Genomic DNA, 23912 nt, shown 5'->3' with positions numbered 1-23912 from the left:
TGGAAGACTATAATTATTCAACTCAACACTTGGGGAATAAGCAATGTCCTTACTCACAAAAACCAGAAACAAAAGAAAGGCGCCAACATTTCCGTTTCAAACGGTGATTTGTCACTGGTGTTTTCGAATTATTTTTCTTTCTCATTGGACAAGCCTGAGGGGCGGAAACCTTTGGCGGGATAGGCTTAGCGGCGTGAAGTAACCGCCCTTCGGTGGAAGGTTTCTTTCTGGTCGGGTACTAGAGAATATAAATTCGCCGTTTCCCGCTTTAGAGCACATTTTCTCGTGGTTTCCTGAGCTGTGCGTTTAGCGAAGTCTGAAGGATGTCTGGCCGTGGGAAAGGCGGAAAGGGTTTGGGGAAAGGAGGCGCAAAGCGCCACCGCAAAGTCTTGCGAGACAACATCCAAGGCATCACTAAGCCCGCTATCCGCCGTTTGGCTCGTCGTGGCGGAGTGAAGCGTATCTCGGGCTTGATCTACGAGGAGACTCGCGGGGTGCTAAAGGTCTTCCTTGAAAACGTCATCCGCGATGCCGTGACTTACACCGAGCACGCCAAGAGAAAGACCGTGACTGCCATGGATGTGGTGTACGCTTTGAAGCGCCAAGGCCGTACTCTCTACGGATTTGGGGGTTAAAATATTTTAACGCTTTCCAAGATCAATCAAAAAGGCCCTTTTAAGGGCCACCCACTTTTTCATAAAAAAAGCTGAGTTTCCACGAGTACTGTTTGCTACGGTTTGTAACTCCGAACTCGAATGTTCCTTATAAGCTACTGAGCGCTAGGAACGATTGTTACTTAGGGTTGTGGTGGCTTACATAAACTGTTCAGCGAAGCGGGCAGTAAAGGAAAAAAAAATGCTTAGAGCATACCTTTGAAGACGCCTTAAAATGATACTCATTTTTTTCATCGCACTGTATTTCCGCTTTTCGTTGGTAACTTCAAAATTTCGATGCCATCGTTAACCAGACCAACTTAGGTTTACTAGGGGGGGGGGGAGAATAAAAATTTGGTCCATATTTTTTTTTAAAAAAGGTTCCTATGAGGTATAACCGGATAATGTGTATCCTACCAAACAATGGATCTTTACTGCCGGCAGCTAAGAAGGCGTATTTTCCCAGCAGTCACATCCTTTGTTCAAATCCTTTGTTTGCTCAATTGTGATGCAATGTTAGAGGTAGCCAGTAGGAACCTACGGGCTGTCGACGAGTAATTTGGTCGCTTAGATACGGAGTTGGGTGGCTTTTGTAGTTCCCAAGTAGCAAAGGCAGCGGGCTTTTTCTAAAATGCTTGCTTTAGTACCAGATAAAAGAAAATGATGACACGTGTCCTTGGATTCCAGATCAGATTTACTCCTTGTGATAAGACAGCAATCGTACCAAACACTTTCTCCCAAGTTTTGTACTTTCTTAATATTTTTCTCTCATCTTTCTTCAGAACCGTTTATTTGGCTGTTGAGCCATTAAAGCTATTTTTTTTAAAAAAAACCAAAAACAAAAACAACATTGCTTGGGGAACATGTGTTAATGCATTCTGAGTAGTAGATGATTGGGGTCTTGTGTTTTGGGATCATTTCCCTGCTAAGAAAAGGGTTGTTGTTAGTTGCGAAGTCGTGTCCGACCCATCGCGACCCTATGTTCCTCCAGGCCTTCCTGTCCTCTACCATCTTCTGGAGTCCATTTAAGCTCACACCTACTGCTTCAGTGACTCCATCCAGCCACCTCATTCTCTGTCGTCCCCTTCTTCTATTGCCCTCAATCTTTCCCAGCATTAGGCTCTTCTCCAGTGAGTCCTTCTTTCTCATTAGGTGGCCAAAGTATTTGAATTTCAACTTCAGGATCTGGCCTTCTAAAGAGCAGTCAGGGTTGATCTCCTCTAGGACTGACCGGTTTGATCGCCTTGCAGTCCAAGGGACTCGCAGGAGTCTTCTCCAGCACCATAGTTCAAAGGCTTCAATTCTTTGGCGCTCAGCCTTTCTTATGGTCCAGCTTTCACTGCCATACATTGCAACTGGGAAGACCATAGCCTTGACTATACGCACTTTTGTTGACAGGGTGATATCTCTGCTTTTTAGTGTGCTGTCTAGATTTGCCATGGCTTTCCTCCCCAGGAGCAAACGTCTTTTAATTTCTTGGCTACAATCCCCATCTGCAGTGATCTTGGAGCCCAGGAAAATAAAATCTGTCACTAAGGGTAGAAGGCAACAGATTCCTCACTAACCCTAAGTAGGATAAACAGAATGTCTTGTCGGGGCAGAGCCTGAATAGGATGTGAGATCTTGTGCTTTCCATCTCTTCTAGTATAATTCTTTACCTAGGTGGAGTTATATGTGTTGATGACCAGGAAGCAAGAGAATATAGAAAAACTAAGTGGTTTAACATTGGGAAAAGAATGTACCAAGGCTGCATACTATTATAGTGTGTACAATATAATGTGTTCCACCCCCTCTCTTCATATCTATATAGATTGTATCATGAGAAATTGTGGAGTAGAAGAAATAGGAATTGGAAACATAACTGCTGAGGGAAGTATCAAGAGCTGAAGATATGTGATATACCACTATGACTGGAAGCAAGGAAAAGAAATCTCGAAGATGAAAGAAGAGAGTACAAAAACCAGACTGCTGCTTAATATTACTATGTCAACAGACAATGCCAAGCCAACGCAAATAGATGGAGAAGTAGTTATGGTAAAATTACAGAAATGTTCCAATCTTTCTAATCCTTAATGTCTAGATTCTGGAGATTCTCAGTCATCCAGCCCATGGTTGTCCCAAAGGTGCTTTTTCCAAGAGGCAACTGAACTTTCTTGGTTTTTCTCTGAAGACATTTCACTTCTCATCCAAGAAGCTTCTTTAGCTCTGACTGTATGGTGGGGAATGGAAGGACTTATATTCCTTGCAGACAGCTGGTCATTTGCATTCTCTTAGAGAGTTGTTGAGGCCGCTTGGAGGTTTATCTGTGTCCTCAAGGTCACCTGAGTGGTGTGGAGCCTTCTTGGAACTGCTGAAAGGACTGTGTTGTAGGCTGGAGATAGATGATGTCGTATCCCTCCCCCTCTGTTGAGAGAGGGCTGTTCAGTTTTGACATAGATGGCCTCTTTGACCCCTCTTTCAAACCAGTGGTTCTCTCTGTCCAAAGTGTGGATTTTGCTGTCTTCAGAAGAGTGGCCTTTGTGTTTTAAATGCTGCATTTAAAAGACAGTCTTTTGAAGACAGCAAAGTCACATTTTAGACAGAGAGGACCGCTGGTTTGAAAGAGGGGTCAAAAAGGCCATCTATGTCAAAACTGAACAGCCCTCTCTCAACAGAGGGGGAGGGATACGACATCATCTATCTCCAGCCTACAACACAGTCCTTTCAGCAGTTCCAAGAAGGCTCCACACCACTCAGGTGAGCTTGAGGACACAGATAAACTTCCAGGTAGCCTCAATGACTCCCTAAAAGAATGCAAATGATCAGCTGTCGGCAAGGAGTATAAATCCTTCCATTCCCCACCATCCAGACAGAGCTGAAGAAGCTTCTTGGATGAGAAGCAAAGCATCTTCAAAGAAAAAACCAAGAAAGTCCAGTTGCCTCTTGAAAAGGCACCTTTGGGATAATCATTACTTACTTATGAGATTAAATCATCGACGCACATACAAGAATAACATTGTCCCTGTAGAGAAAACAGGTCAGGGTTCTGGAATTATTTCCAAGTGCTTAATAATAGTCAGAAGCAATGCTTATAGTGGGGCAATTAGCAACATTCTGGGCCACTGCCCAACTACTTCCCCCATAGAGGCAAATAGGAATTATGTTTGAAGCTCTCAGTTCGAGGTAGCCCATTTTCAAACCTCATCTTTTGTTGGCTTCCCCCACTCCTTTCGAATTTGTCCCATTCTTTTCAACTTGTGGAGCGTTAGCTTGCTTTCTGACATAGATGAACAGGCTCCTGGGACTCTTTACCAAATTTATTTCCAATGTCCTGTTGCATTTGGAAAAACAGAGCTTAGCTCAGAGGTGTGACTGGATGCTATTATCCTCTCATCATCCTTGATTGCACTGTGGATTTCAGCTTCAACTAACAGAGGCTACCTGGATTCCTGAGGCTGTACAGCAACAGAGAGAGGAGGAAGAACAGGAAGAACCTAGAGCTTCATCTGGGATTACCCAATGGAGGTGACACGAAAAAGGAGAATGAAAAGAAGCCCCCCCCCGCCCCAGGTAGTGTACCGTATATAGCAGTGAAAAAAGCAAGGGAGTTAAAGAAAATGTAGTGATGTAGCTGCTAAAAGCATTTTCTTGGCGCCTTGGACTGGAGTATTCAAATGTAGGAGCTGCCACCTAGTGGCCCAGCAGAAGAAGGTTTTAAACCAGACAGCAAATTCTGCCCTCCTTTATTCTACTCTGTGCAGTAGTAGTATTTCTGCAAGTCTGAGCGTTTGCAGTGAATGGAGCTCTGCTCTTCTGGAGACAACCCAAAGAAACCTGAAGTTAGCCCTGTAATGGTAATGCAATTATTAGCCCCATCTTGGAAGACACCTTACCAGCAGAGAGATATTTGTGCACTTAAAAGACCAAAATTCTAGTTGGTGGCTCAGTGGGTTAGGACGCTGACCTTGTCGATCAGAAGGTCGGCAGTTTGGCGGGTCGAATCCCGAGTGCTGCGTAACAGAGTGAGAGCCTGTTACTCGTCCCAGCTTCTGCCAACCTAGCAGTTCGAAAGCACGTAAAAATGCAAGTAGAAAAATAGGGACCACTCCGGTGGGAAGGTAACAGCGTTCCGTGCGCCTTTGGCGTCTAGTCATGCCGGCCACATGACCACGGAGACGTCCTCGGACAAGCGCTGGCTCTTCGGCTTTGAAACGGAGATGAGCACCGGCCCCTAGAGTCGGAAATGACTAGCACGCATGTGCAGGGGAACCTTTACCTTTACCTTTTAATATTTTGATTAGGGCTGGTCAACATGACGCGAACCTGTGTGTAGGTTTTCCAGCGCTCCAGACCCCTTCTCCAAGTAAGTCAGAGCATAAAGCAAGGACAGTTTCTTCCTAATTGCTTCTCCATTTCAAAAGACTTCTAGGGAACTCAAAACAGCACCATCGGCACCTCCTGGTGGACCCGTTAAAAGTAATTCAAATGGCCACCTCCCTATTCCAGAAATAAGTTTATCAGACACGTTTGACATCCTTACCTCTCTACTTTGTTTCTGTATCAAAGCTCAGAATGATGGACAGTTGCTCATATTAAAATTGGCAACAACATCACTTGTGGAATGGTATCGGGTCTGCTCATAATAGCTATCCCACCCACCCACCCCCAAAAAGGAAAAAAAAGTCACACACAGGTCTGGGAAAAGAGCAGCATGATTTTCCTTATCTCCATAAAGGTCACCAGGGAGGATAAGAATCAAGTGAGCAGGCAACAGAGTGAAATACGTTGACATTATCAACTTTTGTATCAGCTAGATTCTAATCCAGAGGTGGGCAAATGGCAGCTTCCTTGCAAACTCTTCCAAAGGTTAAAACAACAACAAAAAGGTTCGGCTAAAGAATTTCAGTCTTATGTCATCCAGTGATTTTTTTGCCAACTAGCTATTTTACCTGTTGGAAAAGTTGCACTGGGGTGAACCTAATCTGAAAAAGAAATATTGCCCATCCCAGTGACCAGTTTTAATCATTAAAAGTAGGTATGCCAAAACTGGTAAAGGGACCACAGAGTGAATACTGGTCCAGGATTTTCAGTCAAGACATTTCATAGCTTTTATTTTCCTATTTGTGTTAATCAGTTGCATTTAATGGAGATAATATGATTTACCGTTGCAAGATGGATTGAGAGCTTCTGCTCTTCCCAGTGTTTGTTCCCATGAGTAGGACATTTGGACCCTCTGATTTTGCTGTGGAATCAACCTGCTGGTTCTGAAGAACTTGCTTGATCTGCCACCTCCCATCACTCTGACACCACACTACACAATCACCAGGACTTACTATCTTTAAAACAAGAGTGGGTTTGTCCCTAGTAAAATCTCTTATACACATAGCTGAATCTGGTTGGCTGTTGTAGCTGAGCAAGACATTTGAGGAGTGAGTGTGGACTGTCGAGGCCATTCTCCACTCGGTCTCAGGTAGGTGTGATCTGCCGTCGACAACACCGACATGTAATGCATTTGAGGAAGCTTGTGCTGATGTAGAAAAGTCGGGGGAAGCGAAAAAGTAGGTTGTAGTAGGCACTGACGGACAGTTCACCAGAGGTGTCGGCATACTTTAGGGCCACCAATGGTGTGTACAGAAGGTTTGTCTGGGTCCGGAACGGTGGGCGTTCTTTTGCAATGACATTGACCACAGCCTGTTGAAAGGCAAGGTGGAAAGAGATGGGTTGATACATATTAAAAAGTATTCATTTAAATAATTTCTCCTCCACTTTTATCATTAAAACCATCCCCCGGTGGAGCCGATTCCCTTTCATGGACGTTCTTTCTTCTGCTTCCTCCTTGCTGTTAGAACCATGGTTCCTGAAATGTGAGATTGACGTAAAATTTGTATTTTCTCTTCTGGAAGCAGAAAGCCATAGCACAAAGGTGTAGAACATATCCAGGATAGTCCCTTGAATTTCTAATTAAAAAGGTCTTGGGTTAATAGGACTCGGAAAGATATCCTTTGGCTGAGCTCTTGGAGGGCCTGAGCCAATCAAAACGGACATGAAAGTGGAGCGAGACATAAGATTCTGGGCAGGTCATTCAGGAAGATCAGGTGAAAAGTTGATTAGAGGCAGCTTGCTGTTTGCTCACCTACTGCAACTTTTCACGGAATTCTAGATGCATAACAGGGTAGGCAGATGAGAATGGGAAGGGAGGAATTGTTGCCAATACCAATCACTGGAAGAGGATGGATTTTGCTTTGTATGATGGCAACAGAACTCAATAAGCAAGATCTATCCATCTAAAACAGGGATCTGTTAACGTGGCAACTTAAAGACTGGTGGACTTCAATTCTCAGAATTCTCCAGCCAGGAATTCTGGGAGTTGAAGTCCAGAAGTCTTAAAGTTACCAAGTTTGGAGACCCCTGATCTAGAAGAACTTTCCTTCTGTAGGTCCCTCACATCACTTTTGAGATTGCTCCTACCTTAGCCACAAACTCAGGGGACTGGCCCATGGTGGTGAATATTTCATGTGAGGCTGGTAGGTAGATCTCCTTGAAGTAGTGCACAGTGGTAGGATCAACTCCTGGAAACTGAGACTTGGCCACTTCCTCCATCAACTTCATCTCAAATTCAGTGTTTATAGGGCCGGGCTCTACCAGAGAGATGCTGTACAGAAAAAACAACAACCCAAAAAAGCAGTTAGCAATTGGATCCAGAGGCCATCGCATCAGAATTGGCCAATATATTATTTTCACAGATGGATCAGCTTTTTCCCCTGTTCTCTGACCCCCTGGAAACCCCTCCCATGAAAGGCCCATCTTCTTTGTGGACTTCCAAAGCTTTTAACTTGTATAAAAAATATACATCTAGAACGGGTAGGCAACCTTGGCTCTTTTATGACTTGTGGACTTCAACTCCCAGAATTCCTGAGCCAGCCATGCTGAGGGGAAAGGGAGAGGTTTCCAAGCTGAGCCATGCTGGCTCAGGAATTCTGGGAGTTGAAGTCCACGAGTCATAAAAGAGCCAAGGTTGCCTACCCCTGATCTAGAACATTTATCCCATTCTTCCTCTTGGGTTATCATTCTAGGTAACCTCTTCAATAAGGCTTTTCACTGCTGTATCTTTTTCACAGGACACATTTGGATCCTTCTGTGTCATTTCATATAAAAATTAAATTATTATTATTATTATTATTATTATTATTATTATTATTATTATTATTATTATTATTATTATTATTGCAAAGTGAGTCCGTTGCCACTTTTATGAACAGACACAGAGGATCCAGTGAGTCTTTGAATTATTATGAATTGATCAAAAGCACATAATGGACTTCTAAGACGTGAATGGGCATGGAATTTCTGGTGAATATCTATGAAACAACATTTTCTGGACAAATGGGTAAGTCCTGTTTTGTTCTGAGACAGACCCCCTCCCTTCCCCCATGATTTCCCCCCCCCCCACCATTCCTGAACATATTTTCCTAACTTATCTTCTTTTAGAAGGACTTTTCTCAGAAGAGAGAAAGATGGAAGGAGATGTCTCCAGGTAATGCTCTGTTATCCTGAGTATGCATTACAAGGATTTGGTTTAAATTCATCGTATGTTCAAGATCCAGGAGATTTGTCTTGGGAACCTAGAGGTACTGTCTCTCTGCTTTGTTAGAGCTGCAGGTTGGATGAAGGAACTTCAGATGAGTCCGGGTCAATCTAACAACCCCTGATTCATCATAGCTTGACGGGGGCAATGCTGGAAGACCAATCTGGCCCCAGGCTTGGAGAACTGCTGAGTTTTGGATGCCTAGGGGTTTGCCTCCCCTTCCAGACTGCTGCTCAATTGCCTTATGGGGGAGGGCGTTTTCTGTGGGCGCGCCGGATTTATGGAACCATCTTCTAGTTGAGCTCCGGATGGCACCCGACCTTCGTTCCTTCCGGCGCGATCTAAAGACCTACCTGTTCGAACAAGCCGGCCTGGCCTGATGGGAGATGGGTTTGGGTTTTATTGCTTTTTATGTATTTTAACTTATTGTTATAGTTTTTGGGCATCTTGTTTAATCTCTTTTAATTTTTGTATTCTTGTTTTTTAACATGTATTGCCCTGTTCACCGCCCTGAGTCCTTCGGGAGAAGGGCGGTATACAAATAAAATTATTATTATTATTATTATTATTATTATTATTATTATTATTATTATTATTATTATTATTATTATTATTATTATTATTATTATTATTATCATTATTATTATTTCAGTCCCAACCTGTTTGCTTTTGAAATGAAGTCTTCATGTGCATCTGCTTTTGGCCCTCATAATTTGCCATTCCAGCCTAGTCATTTGTTCTTGGCTTTCAATTTTGTCTTCTTAGGATGGAAACAAGCCTGTGGTTTGTCCCAGGCCAGATATCATGTTAAAGCCTGAAAGGAGAGCCCAATTTTCTTAATGGTTCTGGCTGACTGGAGGAATCAAATGGGCTTAATTTAACAGCAATGCACCAGGCTACGGCTCATTTATACTGAACCAGAATTCTGAACAATTGCAGGTTGATGTGATATCTGACTGTGGCCAATACCTAGCACGAATTAAATGATTGTGGCTATAGTAATACATATTTGCATGATTGTACAATCATCTCCCCCCCCCCGACTCACTGACTTCCAGATGTACTGAGCAATAACGATTATCCCCAACCAGCACAGCCATTGATTACTGGCTCAGCGTATAAGATTTAACTCTCCCTTGCTTTGTTTTAGCTGATTTGTGCCAGAAATATATATTTACACCTCCTTGAGAGGATTGTTTTTCTTTTTTCTTTTTTCTCTTTTACACATTGATAATGTTTTGAAATTCAAATTTGGAACATGGCATTATAATAATAGTAATTAAGACCAATGTTTTCTCAGCTTTATTTTTCTTGCCGGCTGCAACATGCTTAACCCCAAATGACTCCCTTAGATTCATAACAATACTCATGCCAACGTTTGCGCTTTACCGCATCGTCTCCAATTCTTCCAGCTTTGGCTTTGGATGTGAAAAAGAAATATGGTGACTCTGAATTTAATTAAAACACAGATTTTTTGTTTTTAAATTATTAACAAATGTTGGCTTGCAGCAGCAGCGCAAAATTTGCATTTCATACCAAAAACATCCAACAAGGCCTCGTTTCAAGGCACGTTGTGTATGATGATTTACAGTGCAGATGTGAAATCCACCAGATTTGGGGAGATGATAATTCATGGGTTTTATGAACCATGGAGCAATTTGAATACCTAATGTTTTACTTAACGAGATGGTATGTAGGATGTACACATCACCTTATCTTGTGAAGGGGTTGGATTTTGCTAGCTTTAGCCATGTCAGTTTTCCCCAACTTTGCTTTCTTCAGACTACTAATCCTAGAATTCCTAGCTAACATGGCCAAAGCAAGGAATCCCAGGATGTGCAACACATCTGGGGAGCAGGAACTATGGAATGCAGCCTAAAATTAACCATTTACCTTCGTCACGGGTTTTCTAGAGCTGCCTTTCCAAAATACTTGGCGTAGTAAGAATTGAGAGCTGATTTTTGGGAAGAAACGAGCAAACGGTTGAAGGGCTCTTGCAGAAAACATTACACAGTAACGAGGGAAGAGGGAAGCACAAGATGGAAAGTCAAAATGATCTTGATTTTGTTTAGTATAAGATGGGGCAGAGAGAAACATGTACAGGCTTTTAAAATTCTATCACGCTATCTTACTATGCTGGAAACCAGTTGAGTGTGGTGGTTAAAGTTGCCAGACGGGAAAGCAAGCAACAAGTTCAGTTCCTGCCTTAGGCATGAAGCCAGTTGGGTGACTCTGTCAGCCCTAGGAAGGAGGCAAGGACAAACTACAGGTAGTTCTTGACTTACAACAGTTTGTTTAGTGACCATTCAAAGTTACAACAGCACTGAAAAAAAGCAACTTATGACTGTTTTTCACACTTATGACTGTTGCAACTGACTCATATTTATGATGGTTGCGGTGTCCCGTGTGTGTGTGTGTGTGTCATGTGATCCCCTTTTGTGACCTCCTGACAAGCAAAGTCAATGGGGAAGCCGGATTCACTTAACAACCGTGTTCCTAGCCTACCAACCTGCAGTGATTCACTTTCAGCTCATAAAATGGGGCAAAACTCATTTAACAAATGTCTCGCCTAGCAACAGAAATTTCCAGTGTAAGGCTAGGATTACTCGTAGTTCTGAGAATGTTGTGAAGAAAACTGCAGTTACTTGTGGCGAGGAGTAAGTCTTAAAGGCACAAAACAAAGCACGCCTTACTTAAAATAAAGAACTTGCCTGGAATTCTTGCCATCCCTGTTTCCTGACCTGGCCTACCTTGAAGGGTTGACATCTGGATGCTATGCTGCGTCTGCTGTATGGAGGCTGTACTGCTACTTGGAACTGTCCATTGGGAAGAATGAGTATAGGGGTGTCCACGGGGGTGGGATTAAATATGTCAAGACGGCAATCGCAAGTGGGCAATTAAATCCTTTTTTATGTGCAGCGTGCTACGTAGTCACAGCTCCCATCTTGACGAGATCTTCCCCCTTCCCTTAGGGCTTTGTTAGGGCCTCACAATGCATATCCCTGGTATAAGCTCAAAGCGAGGGGAGTTCTAAAATGATCCAATTGTCTTTATTTTTATTTATTTATTTATTTTAATTCCATTTATATCCCGCCCTTCTCCGAAGACTCAGGGCGGCTTACAAGCTTAGCAGTAGCCTTCATTCTATGTATATGCCTGCTTGTTAGGGCTTTCACACACCTCCGCAAGCGGCATTATTACAAAGTCAGCTTAATTGCCCCCAACAATCTGGGTCCTCATTTTACCTACCTCGGAAGGATGGAAGGCTGAGTCAACCTTGAGCCTGGTGGGACTCGAACCTGCACTAATTGCAGGCAGCTGGTGTTACTTAAGGAGGCATTAGCCCACTGCTCCACCAAGGCTTTAAGCTTTAAGCCAAAGAAAAACAGGATTTTCCACAGCTGTGAAATCCTCCTTGGTTATCATATTTTGCTGAATGGTAAAGGCTTTTATTTTAAAAAAATGTTTGCATTGCCTTGGTTGTTAGGTTATTAATCATGTTTTGTGCTGTTTAAAAGGTACTAATCAGTGCTAGCATGTTTTCTACTGCTATTTTATAGATTGCGCTTAAAGCTGTTTAATTTTCAATTACATTATTGGTTAAATTGTCTATTACCTTCCTTAGCTATTTTTTAAAAAATACGTACCATATTAGAAATATCAGACACGAAATGTCAGCATCAGAATTGGTACTGGGATATCAGTAAACTAATTTAAAAGTGTCATTTATTATTTCTAATATTACTAGTCAGGAACACTGAATGCTTTAATGTCTGATGGCCTGAAATAAGCAAATCTTCTCCTCCGCTAATATTTAAGAGCATAAAAATAGAGGTGTGAGTCCAATTGCTCTTATGAGTAGTTGTTAGTATATGTACCTATGTTTACATAAAGCAAAAAAACACCCATGTCATCCCTTGATGATTCTCCCACCCCCCTCAAAATACTTTTTTTTTTTTTAAAAAAGACCAACTTTCAGAAGCGCATCTCTTTTTTGAAAGTTCCCCAACCTATCATGAGAGATCTCAAGAAGTTTTATGGATTTCTTCATTTTTCTTCCCTTTGTGTTTTTGTGCTATTTCCGCTGAACCTGAAAATGTTGCTGAGCGTGAATATAAGAGCTTAGATGCCCGTGAGGCTAAATAACATTGTAATGTTTGCTTTAGGTAAAGGTAAAGGTTCCCCCGCACGTGCGTGCTAGTCGTTTCCAACTCTAGGGGCCGGTGCTCATCTCCGTTTCAAAGCCGAAGAGCCAGCGCTCATCCGAGGATGTCTCCGTGGTCATGTGGCCGGCATGACTAGACGCCAAAGGCGCACGGAACGCTGTTACCTTCCCACCGTAGTGGTCCCTATTTTTCTACTTGCATTTTTACGTGCTTTCGAACTGCTAGGTTGGCAGAAGCTGGGACAAGTAGCAGGCGCTCACTCTGCTATGCGGCACTCGGGATTCGACCTGCCAAACTGCCGACCTTCTGATCGACAAGCTCAGCGTCCTAACCCACTGAGCAACCGCGTCCCTTTACATTGCTTTATGGCAACGTAAAGTGCCTGGAGACGGGTTCTAATGATGCCTCTCAACATTAAATTGCCTCTGCATGCTGTACAAGATTCTTCCCCTTGGTATTTGGAGTAGAAAATAAAACCAAAGAGGACTCCTTCCTTGGATTCCAGAGCCCAAGGCCCCCTCAATTTTGTTTATATATCGGGAACTTGAGCTCAGTTCAGAAGTTGCTGAGTAGCTGCCATCACTGCACCTGAGAGCACTAAGTAAGTCTAGGCCAGGGGTAGGCAACCTTGGCTCTTTTATGACTGGTGGACTTCAACTCCCAGAATTCCTGAGCCAGCTATGCTGAGGGGAAAGGGAGAGGTTTCCAAGCTGAGCCATGCTGGCTCAGGAATTCTGGGAGTTGAAGTCCACCAGTCATAAAAGAGCCAAGGTAGCCTACCCCTGGTCTAGGGCGACAGAGGTTAGGGGGCTCCTGCAACTCTGCCTCCGCCCTCCAGGATCTTGCTGACATCCCCCTTTCCTGTCGCCACTTTCTATTTTCGATTGCCATCTCTCCCCGCCTAGTGAATGCATTGGCTCCGTTTCACTCACAAGATATTGAATTTGAGGAGCTGCACAGCAAGGCTTTCACAGAAACCCTCGATGGCAAACTTGGAGGCTGCGTAGACGTCATTGAAAGGGACACCTGGGAAGGAAGCGGAAGGGATGTAAGTTTTCATAGTTCAGAGTTCCATTTATTCTTATGTTTTTCACACTTAGACCAAATGTCCTTCATTGCTTTAGGTAGGTTGAATTGAGAATTGAGAAAATGCCATGTGCACGCTCAGAAAACGATGGGATTAGCTGGTTACTATGCATCTTTTTGCCAATGGCAAATGGAAGGTAGGGCCCCTCTAATTTTCAGATAACTTCAGTTTACCTCTTTGTTTTAAGAGAAAAAAAGGCACGCATTCAGGCAAAGGCCTAATTTTCAGGCATCATCTCTCTTTTTTTATTTTTCAGGGAGTGCTTCTGAGATCAATACATAATTCAGGTTTCCACTGAATTGTTTAAAAATTAGTCTAGTTTCCTCCAGAAGTGACAGACTTCCGTTTCCATTCAATGAGGTTAGTCTGTATGGATGGAAATTAGAAGGCTGATGTCCAATAGGCCAAAACAGGGGAAGGCTGATGCTGTTAGCCAGAATTTGACACTCAAATATAAATGTGAGGACTCGTTAGATGGTTGGATACTGAGATCCTGAAATGGGAGGTATACATTACAGCCCTATATAAAGTATTTTATAATGAGAGATGGAAGGAGACCTATAGTCAAGTAAAGCCAGAATTGTGCATTATCTTGACATATGTAGAGCTTCATTTGTCAATGTAAGATGAGCTGCAAGTGTGAAAATTTGAGTTGTTCAGAATATTTTTAATGAGTGTATTCTATCATTGATTTTGAAAGTTGTAATGGGATGTGAAAAGGCTATGAGATCTTTATATCCATAAAAGCTAAGGAGCTAGGCAGGACTAGGCTTTAGAGAGGCATTGATTTCATCTCTACCCCGCCACTCACCAGTCAGAAGTGCCATTCATACCTTGCAATCCCATGACACTGCTGATGACCACAATGTGTCCTTTCTGACGCTGCTTCATTGCAGGGAGCACAGCCTTGATCATGCGGATGGCACCAAAGAAGTTGGTCTCAAAGATGTGTTTCATGGCATCGATGCTGATCGTTTCCAGGGGCCCAATGAGCCCCACACCAGCATTGTTCACTGAGAAACAAAAATTCCACAGTTTAAAACATTATCCTCTACTAATCCTCCTAACTTTGTAGTTTCTTGCACTCCTGCAGCAATGTCCTCTGTGGAGACCACCATTTTGTTTCTGCTTTGGGTTCTGTTGCTCTTTACCTGGATCCCTTTCTTCTCCCCCTCCCCCACCCCTCCCCTCCTCCTCCTCCTCCTCCTCCTCCTCCTCTTCTTCTTCTTCTTCTTCTTCTTCTTCTTCTTCTTCTTCTTCTTCTTCTTCTTCTTCTTCTTCTTCTTCTTCTTCTTCTTCTTCTTCTTTCAAATGCTCTAACAACAGCTCTCATTTCTTTTATAAGAGGAATGGACCGGCTATTCCTAGGAAAAGGGTGGTTTTCCGCCATAGGATTGCCATGGGACATTTTGTAATCAAAGCTCACATGCGTTGCCACTAAGGCCCGGGCTCTCTCAAAGTGACTGCTATGTGGAAGCAACCCTGTGGTTGGGCCTAGCCAATGCAGTTATTACAAGCTAGTTATCATAAGTACTGTATGGCCATAAGTAGGTCAAGAAGCTACACTGTAGGGATTCCATAAATGCTTCTTTATTGCTGTAGGGCACATTAACATTAGGTCTTGAAAATTCTCTCTGCTCCATTTTACACTAACATAATCAAAATGGGGTTATTCTGACTATCTTTCTGACATGTCATTTTATCAGTGGACTATGTAATCTCTTTTCTAAGTCCCTCTAATGCAGGGGTATCAAACTGTCGGCCCACTGGCTGGTTGCATCATGCAAAGGCCATGCCCACCCCAGCTCCAGCAACGTGAAAAAAGTTGTGATACGTCATGACATGTCACATGATGCAGCGAGTTTGACACCCATGGTCGAATGGCTTGCTCCATCCATCCTTCCTTCCTTCCTTCCTTCCTTCCTTCCTTCCTTCCTTCCTCCCTCCCTCCCTCCCTCCCTCCCTCCCTCCCTCCCTGGCTTTCTCATACCTTCCCCAAGGTAAATTCTGAATGTTTTTACAAATTACACATCTAGAAAGATGGAAACATAAATTTTCACTTCAGAGGGTGAATCTTCATATCTCAGTGCCTGGATTTGGAACCTCTCAACTGAAGTCGTCCCCTACCTCTTTTTTCCCCCTAGACACATTTTTATCTCATTTGAAAGAAGTATGTCTGCTTTTAAATTATGTTCCTTCTAAAATAATGAAAAATGTCAACCATGCAACACTGAATAAAAACTAATTAAAAAAACAAAATGAGAATTGCCTAGACATTCCCTCAAAGAAAAGAGGAAATCTATTCCAGTTAATTTAGTAGGTAATTGAATGGTTTGTTGTTGTTGTTTTTTAAAAAATCTGATATTTTTCCTGACTTTCCTCCAGGAATATAAGAAGGAGCATACCAATGCTTTTTCCCTCTCCCAATTCATGACTGACTGTGTCTCCAGTCTGCAATCTAACTATGTACCGTGCTGCCTATACTACTTGTGAGAAAGCTGTTTCTAGATAATCAAGTATTTTAGGTCTTCCCAGTCCAATATCTTATAGATGCATTGGAATACAATTTGCGTTGGCCATTTTGGAGGTTGGGACTTGTGGTCCACATGTCTGAAAGGCATCCAGTTATAGAAAGTTATTCAATTCTTCTGAACTTGATATTAATTCTGGGATTTTATTCTTTCCACCCCAACAAAATATTACAATATGTAAAGGACACACACACACACACACACACACACATTTGGGCACATCATCATTGTTTTTTACATGTAGTCCTCAGCTAATGTCCATTTTCAATTACTTATAATCAGTCTTCACACTTACGACCATCACCACAGTCATGCAATCACAATTTGAGCACTTGGCAAATGGTATGTATTTATGACTGCTGTTTGTGACTTCACCGGTGGCTTACAAAGAGCCAAGTAACACCAGCTGCCTGCAATTAGTGCAGGTTCGCATCCCACCAGGCTCAAGGTTGACTCAGCCTTCCATCCTTCCGAGGTAGGTAAAATGAGGACCCAGATTGTTGGGGGCAATAAGCTGACTTTGTAATAATGCCGCTTGTGTGTGTGTGTGAAAGCCCTAATAAGCAGGCATATACATAGAATGAAGGCTACTGCTAAGCTTGTAAGCCGCCCTGAGTCTTCGGAGAAGGGCGGGATATAAATGTAATTTAAAAAAAGTCAGTTTCCCTTAATGACCATGGCACAAAAGTCATAAAATCAGGGATGGAGACATGAAGACTCAATGACCATATTGCTTAGCAACAAAAATTCTGGTCCCAATTGTGATCATAAGTTGAGGACTCCCTGTATTGTAACAGTGTGTTTTTAGACTCACATTTATGAGATGGACAATACACATGCACACAAACACATGCAACTATATTAAAGAGAACGAAATGCAGGTTGCTTCAATAGGCCCTTGGGGTAAAGGGTTTTGGAAAAAATTCCAGAACCAAGGAGAAGCAGAGATGGTTAAACCGGCTCTTTGATCCAAAGAAGAGAATATATTTAATTTTGTTTCTGTTTGGGAATTGATTCTGTGCTTGCAGTAGGAGAAAAAAAACCCTTTGGTTTAGTTTTTTGCTGATTAGATAGGTTTGTTGCTATAGAAATGGGTAGCATATACTGTTGTGTAAAGGAAAAAGCTGAGGTTGTTATTTCCTATTGTGCTAAAGAGTGTTGGAAGTTGGCGCCTTTTTCTTTCCTTTTCCCTCTTTACTCCATATTTTCTCTTTTTTTCTTTTTCCCTCCCCCCCCAGTTCTATTACTTTTTAAAATTTCTCTTTGTATTTTACACTTTGATAAACTAATATAAATGTATTATATACAGGGCTTTTTTTCTCATAGAACGCTCAGAACGGAGTTCCGGCACCTTTTTTTGATGGAACCTTGTAGGGTAGGCAAGGTGGGTTGTATGACATGTGTGAGTTCCGGCACCTTTTTCTTTTACAAAAAAAGCACTGATTATATATATAAAAAAGAAAGAATTCCAGGACCCATCTCCTTTTCCTTACTTGGTTTGTTTTAGGGCATTCTGTGAACTATTTTACATGCAATAATTTGGTGGTAGGGATGACAATACTTTGGATCATATTTATGTGCAATCTATGTTGATTAAATATGGCTTTAATTCTGACGCCCAGAGGCATTATGCCTAAAGTCGATTGGAAATATGCAATGCTAGTATTTTAGTTTACTCATTGTATCTCAAGAGTTCTCTTCCAGTGTGGAAGTGAGTTGGAATTTGGCAATTTGTTAGCATGCACGCACGCAATACAATCTGTTTTGTGCGTTTGGAAAGTTAACATTGTCTTGGCCATAAACCATCACAGTCTCGAAAAGCAGGTGAAGAAAAAAAAAAGATGTTTTGAAACATCTGTTTTAAAGTTATTACAGGATTCTGGACCCTCTACTGTGTTTCACATAGAGAATATTATATGTAAAAGACTTGGGATAAACTGTCAGAAATATTAACAGCCGATGTTATCTAACACCACGTCCATCTCCAAGAGGCTCAAGTCACCTTGGGAAGAGGCCAATTCTCAAGGACAGAAGGGCAAACAAGAATCAGGGATCAGGCTTAGCCTTAGAGGAAGGGGGAATTATGAAATTTCCAATCCAGCACTCCCTTCACTCAAGCCCAATAAGGAAAGCTCCAGGATTTGAGTTTGAGCTAGGATTATGAAAGACAGAAATGCAAAACCCATCAAATAAACCTTCTGGGCTGCTGTTTGGTTGGAAGGAATTTGGGGCAGCACCCATCCCAGCTTTCCTTCCTCCTGAGAACTGGTGCAATGCAGTGCAATACTCAAAGCAATCTTTTCTCAACCTGAGCAACTTTAAGATGTGTTGGACTTTAACTCCCAGAATGCATACTGGGTGAGGAATTCTGGGATTTGAAGTCCACAAGTCCTAAAGTTGCTCAGGTTGAGAAACCCTGGTTTAGAACAACCTTTCTCAACCTGGCCACCTACAGATTGTATTTCTGATCATCGGTATAGTTGGTCACGTATTGTTATCCCTTCGCACTCATAGCATATGAGTGCTGCAGCACAGCCACTCTGAAATTATGGAACTTGCATGCATCAGCATAATTTAATATCAAGTACAATTCCCCTTAGCTTTGTATCATAAATGTGAGTAACCCACAGCCTATGTAGAAAACCTTTCCTCCAGAACACCTACCTAACACATCCAGCTGTTTCTCAGGAAGGCTGTTAATGCATTCAGCTACAGATTCATCACTACAGACATCAAGGCGCTGAATGGTGAGGGTCTGGTTGAGTGTGTCCCCCGCTGCTGCCTCCAGCTTGTCCTTTTTGCGCAGGTCACGCATTGTGGCAATGACTAGAAGGAAGAAAGAGCCTAAATGCAAATTGCTCATTTTATATGGATGGGGGCGGGGAGGCTGAGACTTTAAAAAGTGGACAGGAAGAAACCTTTATACAAGGAATGTCGGAATTATTTATCTATTAAGACCTGTAAAATAACTTAAAGAAAATAGTAACAATGACACGGAACGTGATGAAGACGATGAAAAAAAAATTAACCCAGTACCCTTGTATATATAATTAGCCATTCCAAGGGAAACCTGGAACAGATTTGACTTGAAAACATGCTTGGAATGCAGCATTAGTAATTTTCTTAGGTCTCCATAGTTATAGAGTCTTAACAACAAAAAAGCTAGTCTTATTTTGAATCCATTGGATAATGGGGTATTATTGTAGATTGTGATGTTAAAGAAACTAATTTGAATATAAAAAGGATAGTTTGTTTATTATAGAAGAATGGGTGTCTAAAGTTTAGAATCTTGCAGAGCTGTCTAAGATTTTTTGTGTATTTGAAGGATCATTCACAGGAAAGATATATTTCAGTTTGGAGGAGATGGATAGATTATATTTAGAACAAATATGGGACTAAAAAGTTCCATTTAGCTTATGAGTAGATTTTAGTGGGATATTGTTATTGGTACTTTGATTGTAGTTATGTTAAAGGGGAGTTAAAGCACATTATGAATTTGGTTAATTGTATACTTGCATAATTTTTATTTAGAATATGATTATTATAACCATAATCCTGTATTTAGCTCTGGGAAGTGGGGTGTGTGGAAGTGGGTGGTTTTGGGGTGGGGGGGATTTGGGGGTAAAACTTTGTTTTTGTAAAACTTTTCAATAAAAACAAAAAAAAAGCTGACTGAGATTGTGTGCCTGTCTGTTTTCTGTCTTTCTCCTTGCCTACTTACCAGGATGCATGGTTCACATATTACGCTGTCTTGGAGAATTCCAGCGCAATTATTATTACAAATACAGGAAGTCCTCGACTTACAGCAGTTCGTTTAGTGACCGTTTGAAGTTACAGCGGCACCGGAAAAAGGGATTTAGGACCGATTTTCACACTTACGGCCATCGCAGCCTCCCCATGGTCACGTGATCAAAATCTAGACGCTTGGCGACCGGCTCATATTTATGACCATTGCAACCTTTTCCAATCTTCTGAGAAGCAAAAATCCGTGGGGAAGCCACTTAGCAACTGTGTTACTAACTTAACCACTTAACAGCGAACGGCAAGAAAAGTCGTAAATTGAGGCAAAGCTCATTTAAACACATGTCTCACTTAGCAACCTAAATATTGGGTTCAATTATGGTCCTAAGTCGAGGGCTACCTGTGATAATAAGCCATCTGAGTATTGTTAAGAACACCTCCTCAATACTTTCTTGGGGAGATGGCAGCAAAGATTGGAGGCTACAAGGAGCCGCAAGGCTGGGGATGCTGGCTGTTCAGAGAGCTCTCCCTGCCAGACAGCCTCTTCTGTTGTGCAACAGACAGTATCAGCCAACCAAAGTCCAGAAGTGCTGCTCAAAGGAGAGAATACTGGCTCTGGGCCAGGGTTCAGCAGGGTAATTGAGGATTCATGTTTTGTAAGCTTCTTAAGGGTCATGATGCCAAATCCCTCTGTGTCTAATCTCTTCTTTGAGGGTGAACTCTGTACATGCGGTGTGTGCCTGTGTGCTGCAGGCAGACAAGAGAGAATTTGTTGCAAAGAGTAGGAACACACTAAGACCCATTCTTCCTCCTCTCCCTTCTGCTTCTCTAGATTTTCTGCATACATTTATCTGCGTGCCCTCTTTTGAGACAATAATTATACGTATATATGTTCAAGCATACGTTCACGTGTAAGAAATTATATAAAAAAATAACTTTCTGTACATGATATACTGGAACATATAGAGGGGGAGAAAGGGGGGGGATACCCATTATTATTAAGCCCCCAGTGTATCTGCTAATGTCTCCTTTGCTTTGAATTCTTTAAAGTATTTAATTGAAATAAAACTGAATAACTGGAAAGTAGTACGTAACTTCTTTCTTTACAGGAAGTCTTTGGGCCCATCCATATAGGCTGAAGAGGCATTTTAGGTACCTGCAAGCAGCCAGAAAGGGCATCTATCTTTCAAGAAAAAAAAAGAACAAAGAAGGGATAGGATAGCATCTTTTGGCTAGAAGTGGCAACTGGGGCATCTTCCCTAGTTTGTATTTTCAATGTCTTTCTGGGGTACTTCTTGTGTTTTTCTGGGATCTGCTAAGCACAAACGAGCTAAAAATGCCTATAGTCTAACCACATATATTATATTCCCATTCCATGCTGGTAGTAAAAGGTGAGGCCGATTAGACTCAATGCCTAGAGCCAGTCAACGAGTTTCTCTGGAAGTGAGATTAATTGTATATGTCTTGATTCACATTCCTCTGGATTTTAAATAATAGTTATTATATCTTTGTAGTTTAGTCTTCACAACGTACCAAATTCTGAAATGTAGATTCTGATTTATTATCATGCAACAGAACTCTATCATTCTAAGCCCCCCCTTTTTAAATTGAATTTAGTTTTTAGTTCTCATAGTTGAAGAAAAATGACTTTAAATATTACAATAGGTTTTCTTCTACTGTCTTTGCTCTGACATTACTCTTATTCATGCAGCCAACCCATAACTTGCCTCTTTGATATCCCATTAAGCCCCTTTCCCCCTTTTTCTTCTCATTACATTTTCTTCTCATTTCTTCTCCCATATAATTTAATGGAACAGAAATGGATTATCTGCCAGGGGAATGTAAATGAGAGGGGGGAAAAAGATTAATAGGAAATTCTAAATTCCTCTGGCAATGGTATTTATGATTATGTGCGGGTTATATATATATAATATATAACATCCTTTGTGCATATAACGGGTATAAGCTGTGAAAATTACTTGCTAAGCATCTTAGTAAAGGCTCATATAACAATTACAGAGGATTGGTAGTTTTGTCTAGTGGTTAAGGCAGTGGGCTAGAAACCAAGAGACTGTGAGTTCTAATCCCACCTTAGGCATGAAAGCTACCTGGACAACTTTGGGCCAGTCACATTCTCTTTCCCCCCCAGCCCATCTCACAGGATTGTTGTTGTGGGTAAAATAGGAGGAGGAAGGAGTATTAGGTATGTATGCCACCTTAAGTTATAAAAATAAGGTGGAATAAAATAAATAAACAAATAAATGAAACAATTCATCAGTACCGTAGCTATTTTCTTATCACAAAAAAGCCCTTCCATGAAATCTTTGAGACATTTGTCTATGTCAGGGGTGTCAAACTGCTGGCCCATGGGTCGGATGCGTTACACAGAAGCCACACTCACCCCTTTGCCGGCAATTGCAAAACTGTCCCGATACATTGTGCGACGTCACGTGACGTTGCAAGTTTGACCTGTCTGGTCTATGTGGCATGTACTTCTATCCAGCATGCCCTCTGTTGTTGTGCATTCAACATTTTTATCACTGCACACTTTTAGTGTACATAAAGTACAAATGTAAGTTCCCCAAGGCACGCTTGTTGTCTTAAGCTTGTAAGCTTTCATTCCTTTTTTTTAATTGAAAAGTTTTACAGTACATTTTATTTATAAGAAAACAAAACAAAACCCCTCCCAACCCCCTCCCCTCTCCCCAACCCTCCCCAACACCTCCCTCCCTTCCCCCTCCCCCCTCCCCGACTTCCCAGAGCTAAATACAGGGTATAAAAATACAAACAATCATAATCTACCTTATGCAAACAACAATAAACTATTAAATCTATCGCACTTTAACTCTTATAAAATAACTACAAGCAATATAAATATCACATCAATACTTGTAAGCTTTCATTCCTGATGCCCATTGGATTCATTGTGTCCATGATCACCCAGTTACTTGTCAGTAGCACTTTTTGCTAAAAGGCCGCCTCCTGTGGCAGACAAAGAAAGGCAGAACTGGAGTGGAAGGTTGGAGGGGAGGGAATTGTTGGCATCGAGTGACATTCTTACGATTCCCAAGTCTCCTGGCATCTGAGCTTGGTTACACAAGTAGCCTTTGGAGGTAGTCTGCATCACACCCAGCCAGTTTGTTGAGTAAAGGGCAGTTAATGTGACAGTATGGATAAATATGGGGAAATGAAGAGGATGCAGCACGTGAAGCTGAAGACCCAACAGCATACAAAGTAGTCAAAAAGGCAAGGATGCAAAAAACAAAACCAAAAGTAGGTTGAATATAATATTGGAATTCAAGTGGCCTTCTGACTTGGGGGTAACTTTGGCAAAGTGGTCTTGAGCTGAGTTGACAAAGGAAGAGCTGAAAAAGCTCACTGGATATTGGGGAACAGCCCAAATGTTACGCAGAATCCTGAGAAAAAAAGCTGAGTGAGTCAAGGGAACTGATGGGGCCAGGCTGCATACGTCTAATTCTCCAGTTAGCTATCACCCCCACCTCTAGATTTTCCCTTTCTGAAAAACCTTTCATGCCTTTTATCCCACTTTAACTTACCCCATCTAGAAAGATCAGAGTGTCCAGCCCTCTGAGTAGTGTGTCTCAGTTATCCCACCCCCTTTCAGATACCCTGATCTCACCATGGAATCGCCTTTCTGGATCCCGTGCTAGTTGCACAGCCATGCACAGTCCGATGCCTGAGGAGCAGCCAGTAATCAGCACAGTGCGTGGAGCTGCCTTGGCCATAGCTGAGCTGCAGTGAAGTGTGCCCGAAAGGATCAGGCTGGAAAGTAACAGAAAAACCCATCATGTGATCCAGGGATCAGCTGAAGGCTTGAGAGGGTGACAAGATGGAGGCAGTGCCTAACTCCTATAGGCAGATGATTAACCTTCCAAACTTGTATCGGTCTTTCCCAAAGCTCCTCTATTTCTTCTTCCTTTTCAGCAGCTCCATCTTTGCTCAGCACTGGAGGGCCATGAATGCAGCCTACTCACGTGAATAGAAACTCTTTAAAAACTAAAGAGAGAGAGAGAGAAAAGAGAGAACGAATTATAAACTTTGCCACAGTGTGGACTGTTAATCGTTAAGTTTTAAACAAACAACTATCCTCAGATCGTAATCTATGTGGGGAAGACCTTGAGAGTCACAATCAAGAGACTGGACCTAGGG

At 42.0% G+C, this 23912-nt stretch overlaps 2 protein-coding genes across 2 annotated transcripts; one reads left to right on the top strand and one right to left on the bottom strand.

The window, feature by feature from the left end:
- The first annotated feature begins 297 nt into the window (after positions 1–297).
- LOC308662138 (histone H4) lies at positions 298–8782 on the top strand. The gene is made up of 6 exons (XM_081317626.1): positions 298–735; positions 2464–2687; positions 4054–4202; positions 7892–8019; positions 8121–8166; positions 8284–8782. Exon 1 carries the CDS (start codon positions 324–326, stop codon positions 633–635), a length of 312 nt encoding a protein of 103 aa, XP_081173752.1. The 5' UTR covers positions 298–323; the 3' UTR covers positions 636–735; positions 2464–2687; positions 4054–4202; positions 7892–8019; positions 8121–8166; positions 8284–8782.
- Positions 5582–23488, bottom strand: RDH8 (retinol dehydrogenase 8; the record flags this gene model as incomplete). Its single annotated transcript, XM_081317625.1, has 6 exons — positions 5582–6323; positions 7101–7284; positions 13316–13409; positions 14304–14483; positions 18666–18827; positions 23383–23488. The coding sequence occupies 6 exons, from the start codon at positions 23486–23488 to the stop codon at positions 6099–6101; spliced, it is 951 nt and encodes a 316-aa protein (XP_081173751.1). The 3' UTR covers positions 5582–6098.
- Between the last annotated feature and the right edge of the window lie 424 nt (positions 23489–23912).

Source organism: Vipera berus (assembly GCF_964194415.1).
Source record: "Vipera berus genome assembly, chromosome: 2".
Lineage (NCBI taxonomy): Eukaryota > Metazoa > Chordata > Lepidosauria > Squamata > Viperidae > Vipera > Vipera berus.
Note: the sequence above shows the minus strand (reverse complement) of the source record. Positions and strands in the feature narration are given on the sequence as shown.

Excerpts from the sequence above, each read along its gene's own strand:
- LOC308662138 (XM_081317626.1), top strand. The coding sequence starts at position 324 with ATGTCTGGCCGTGGGAAAGGCGGAAAGGGTTTGGGGAAAGGAGGCGCA.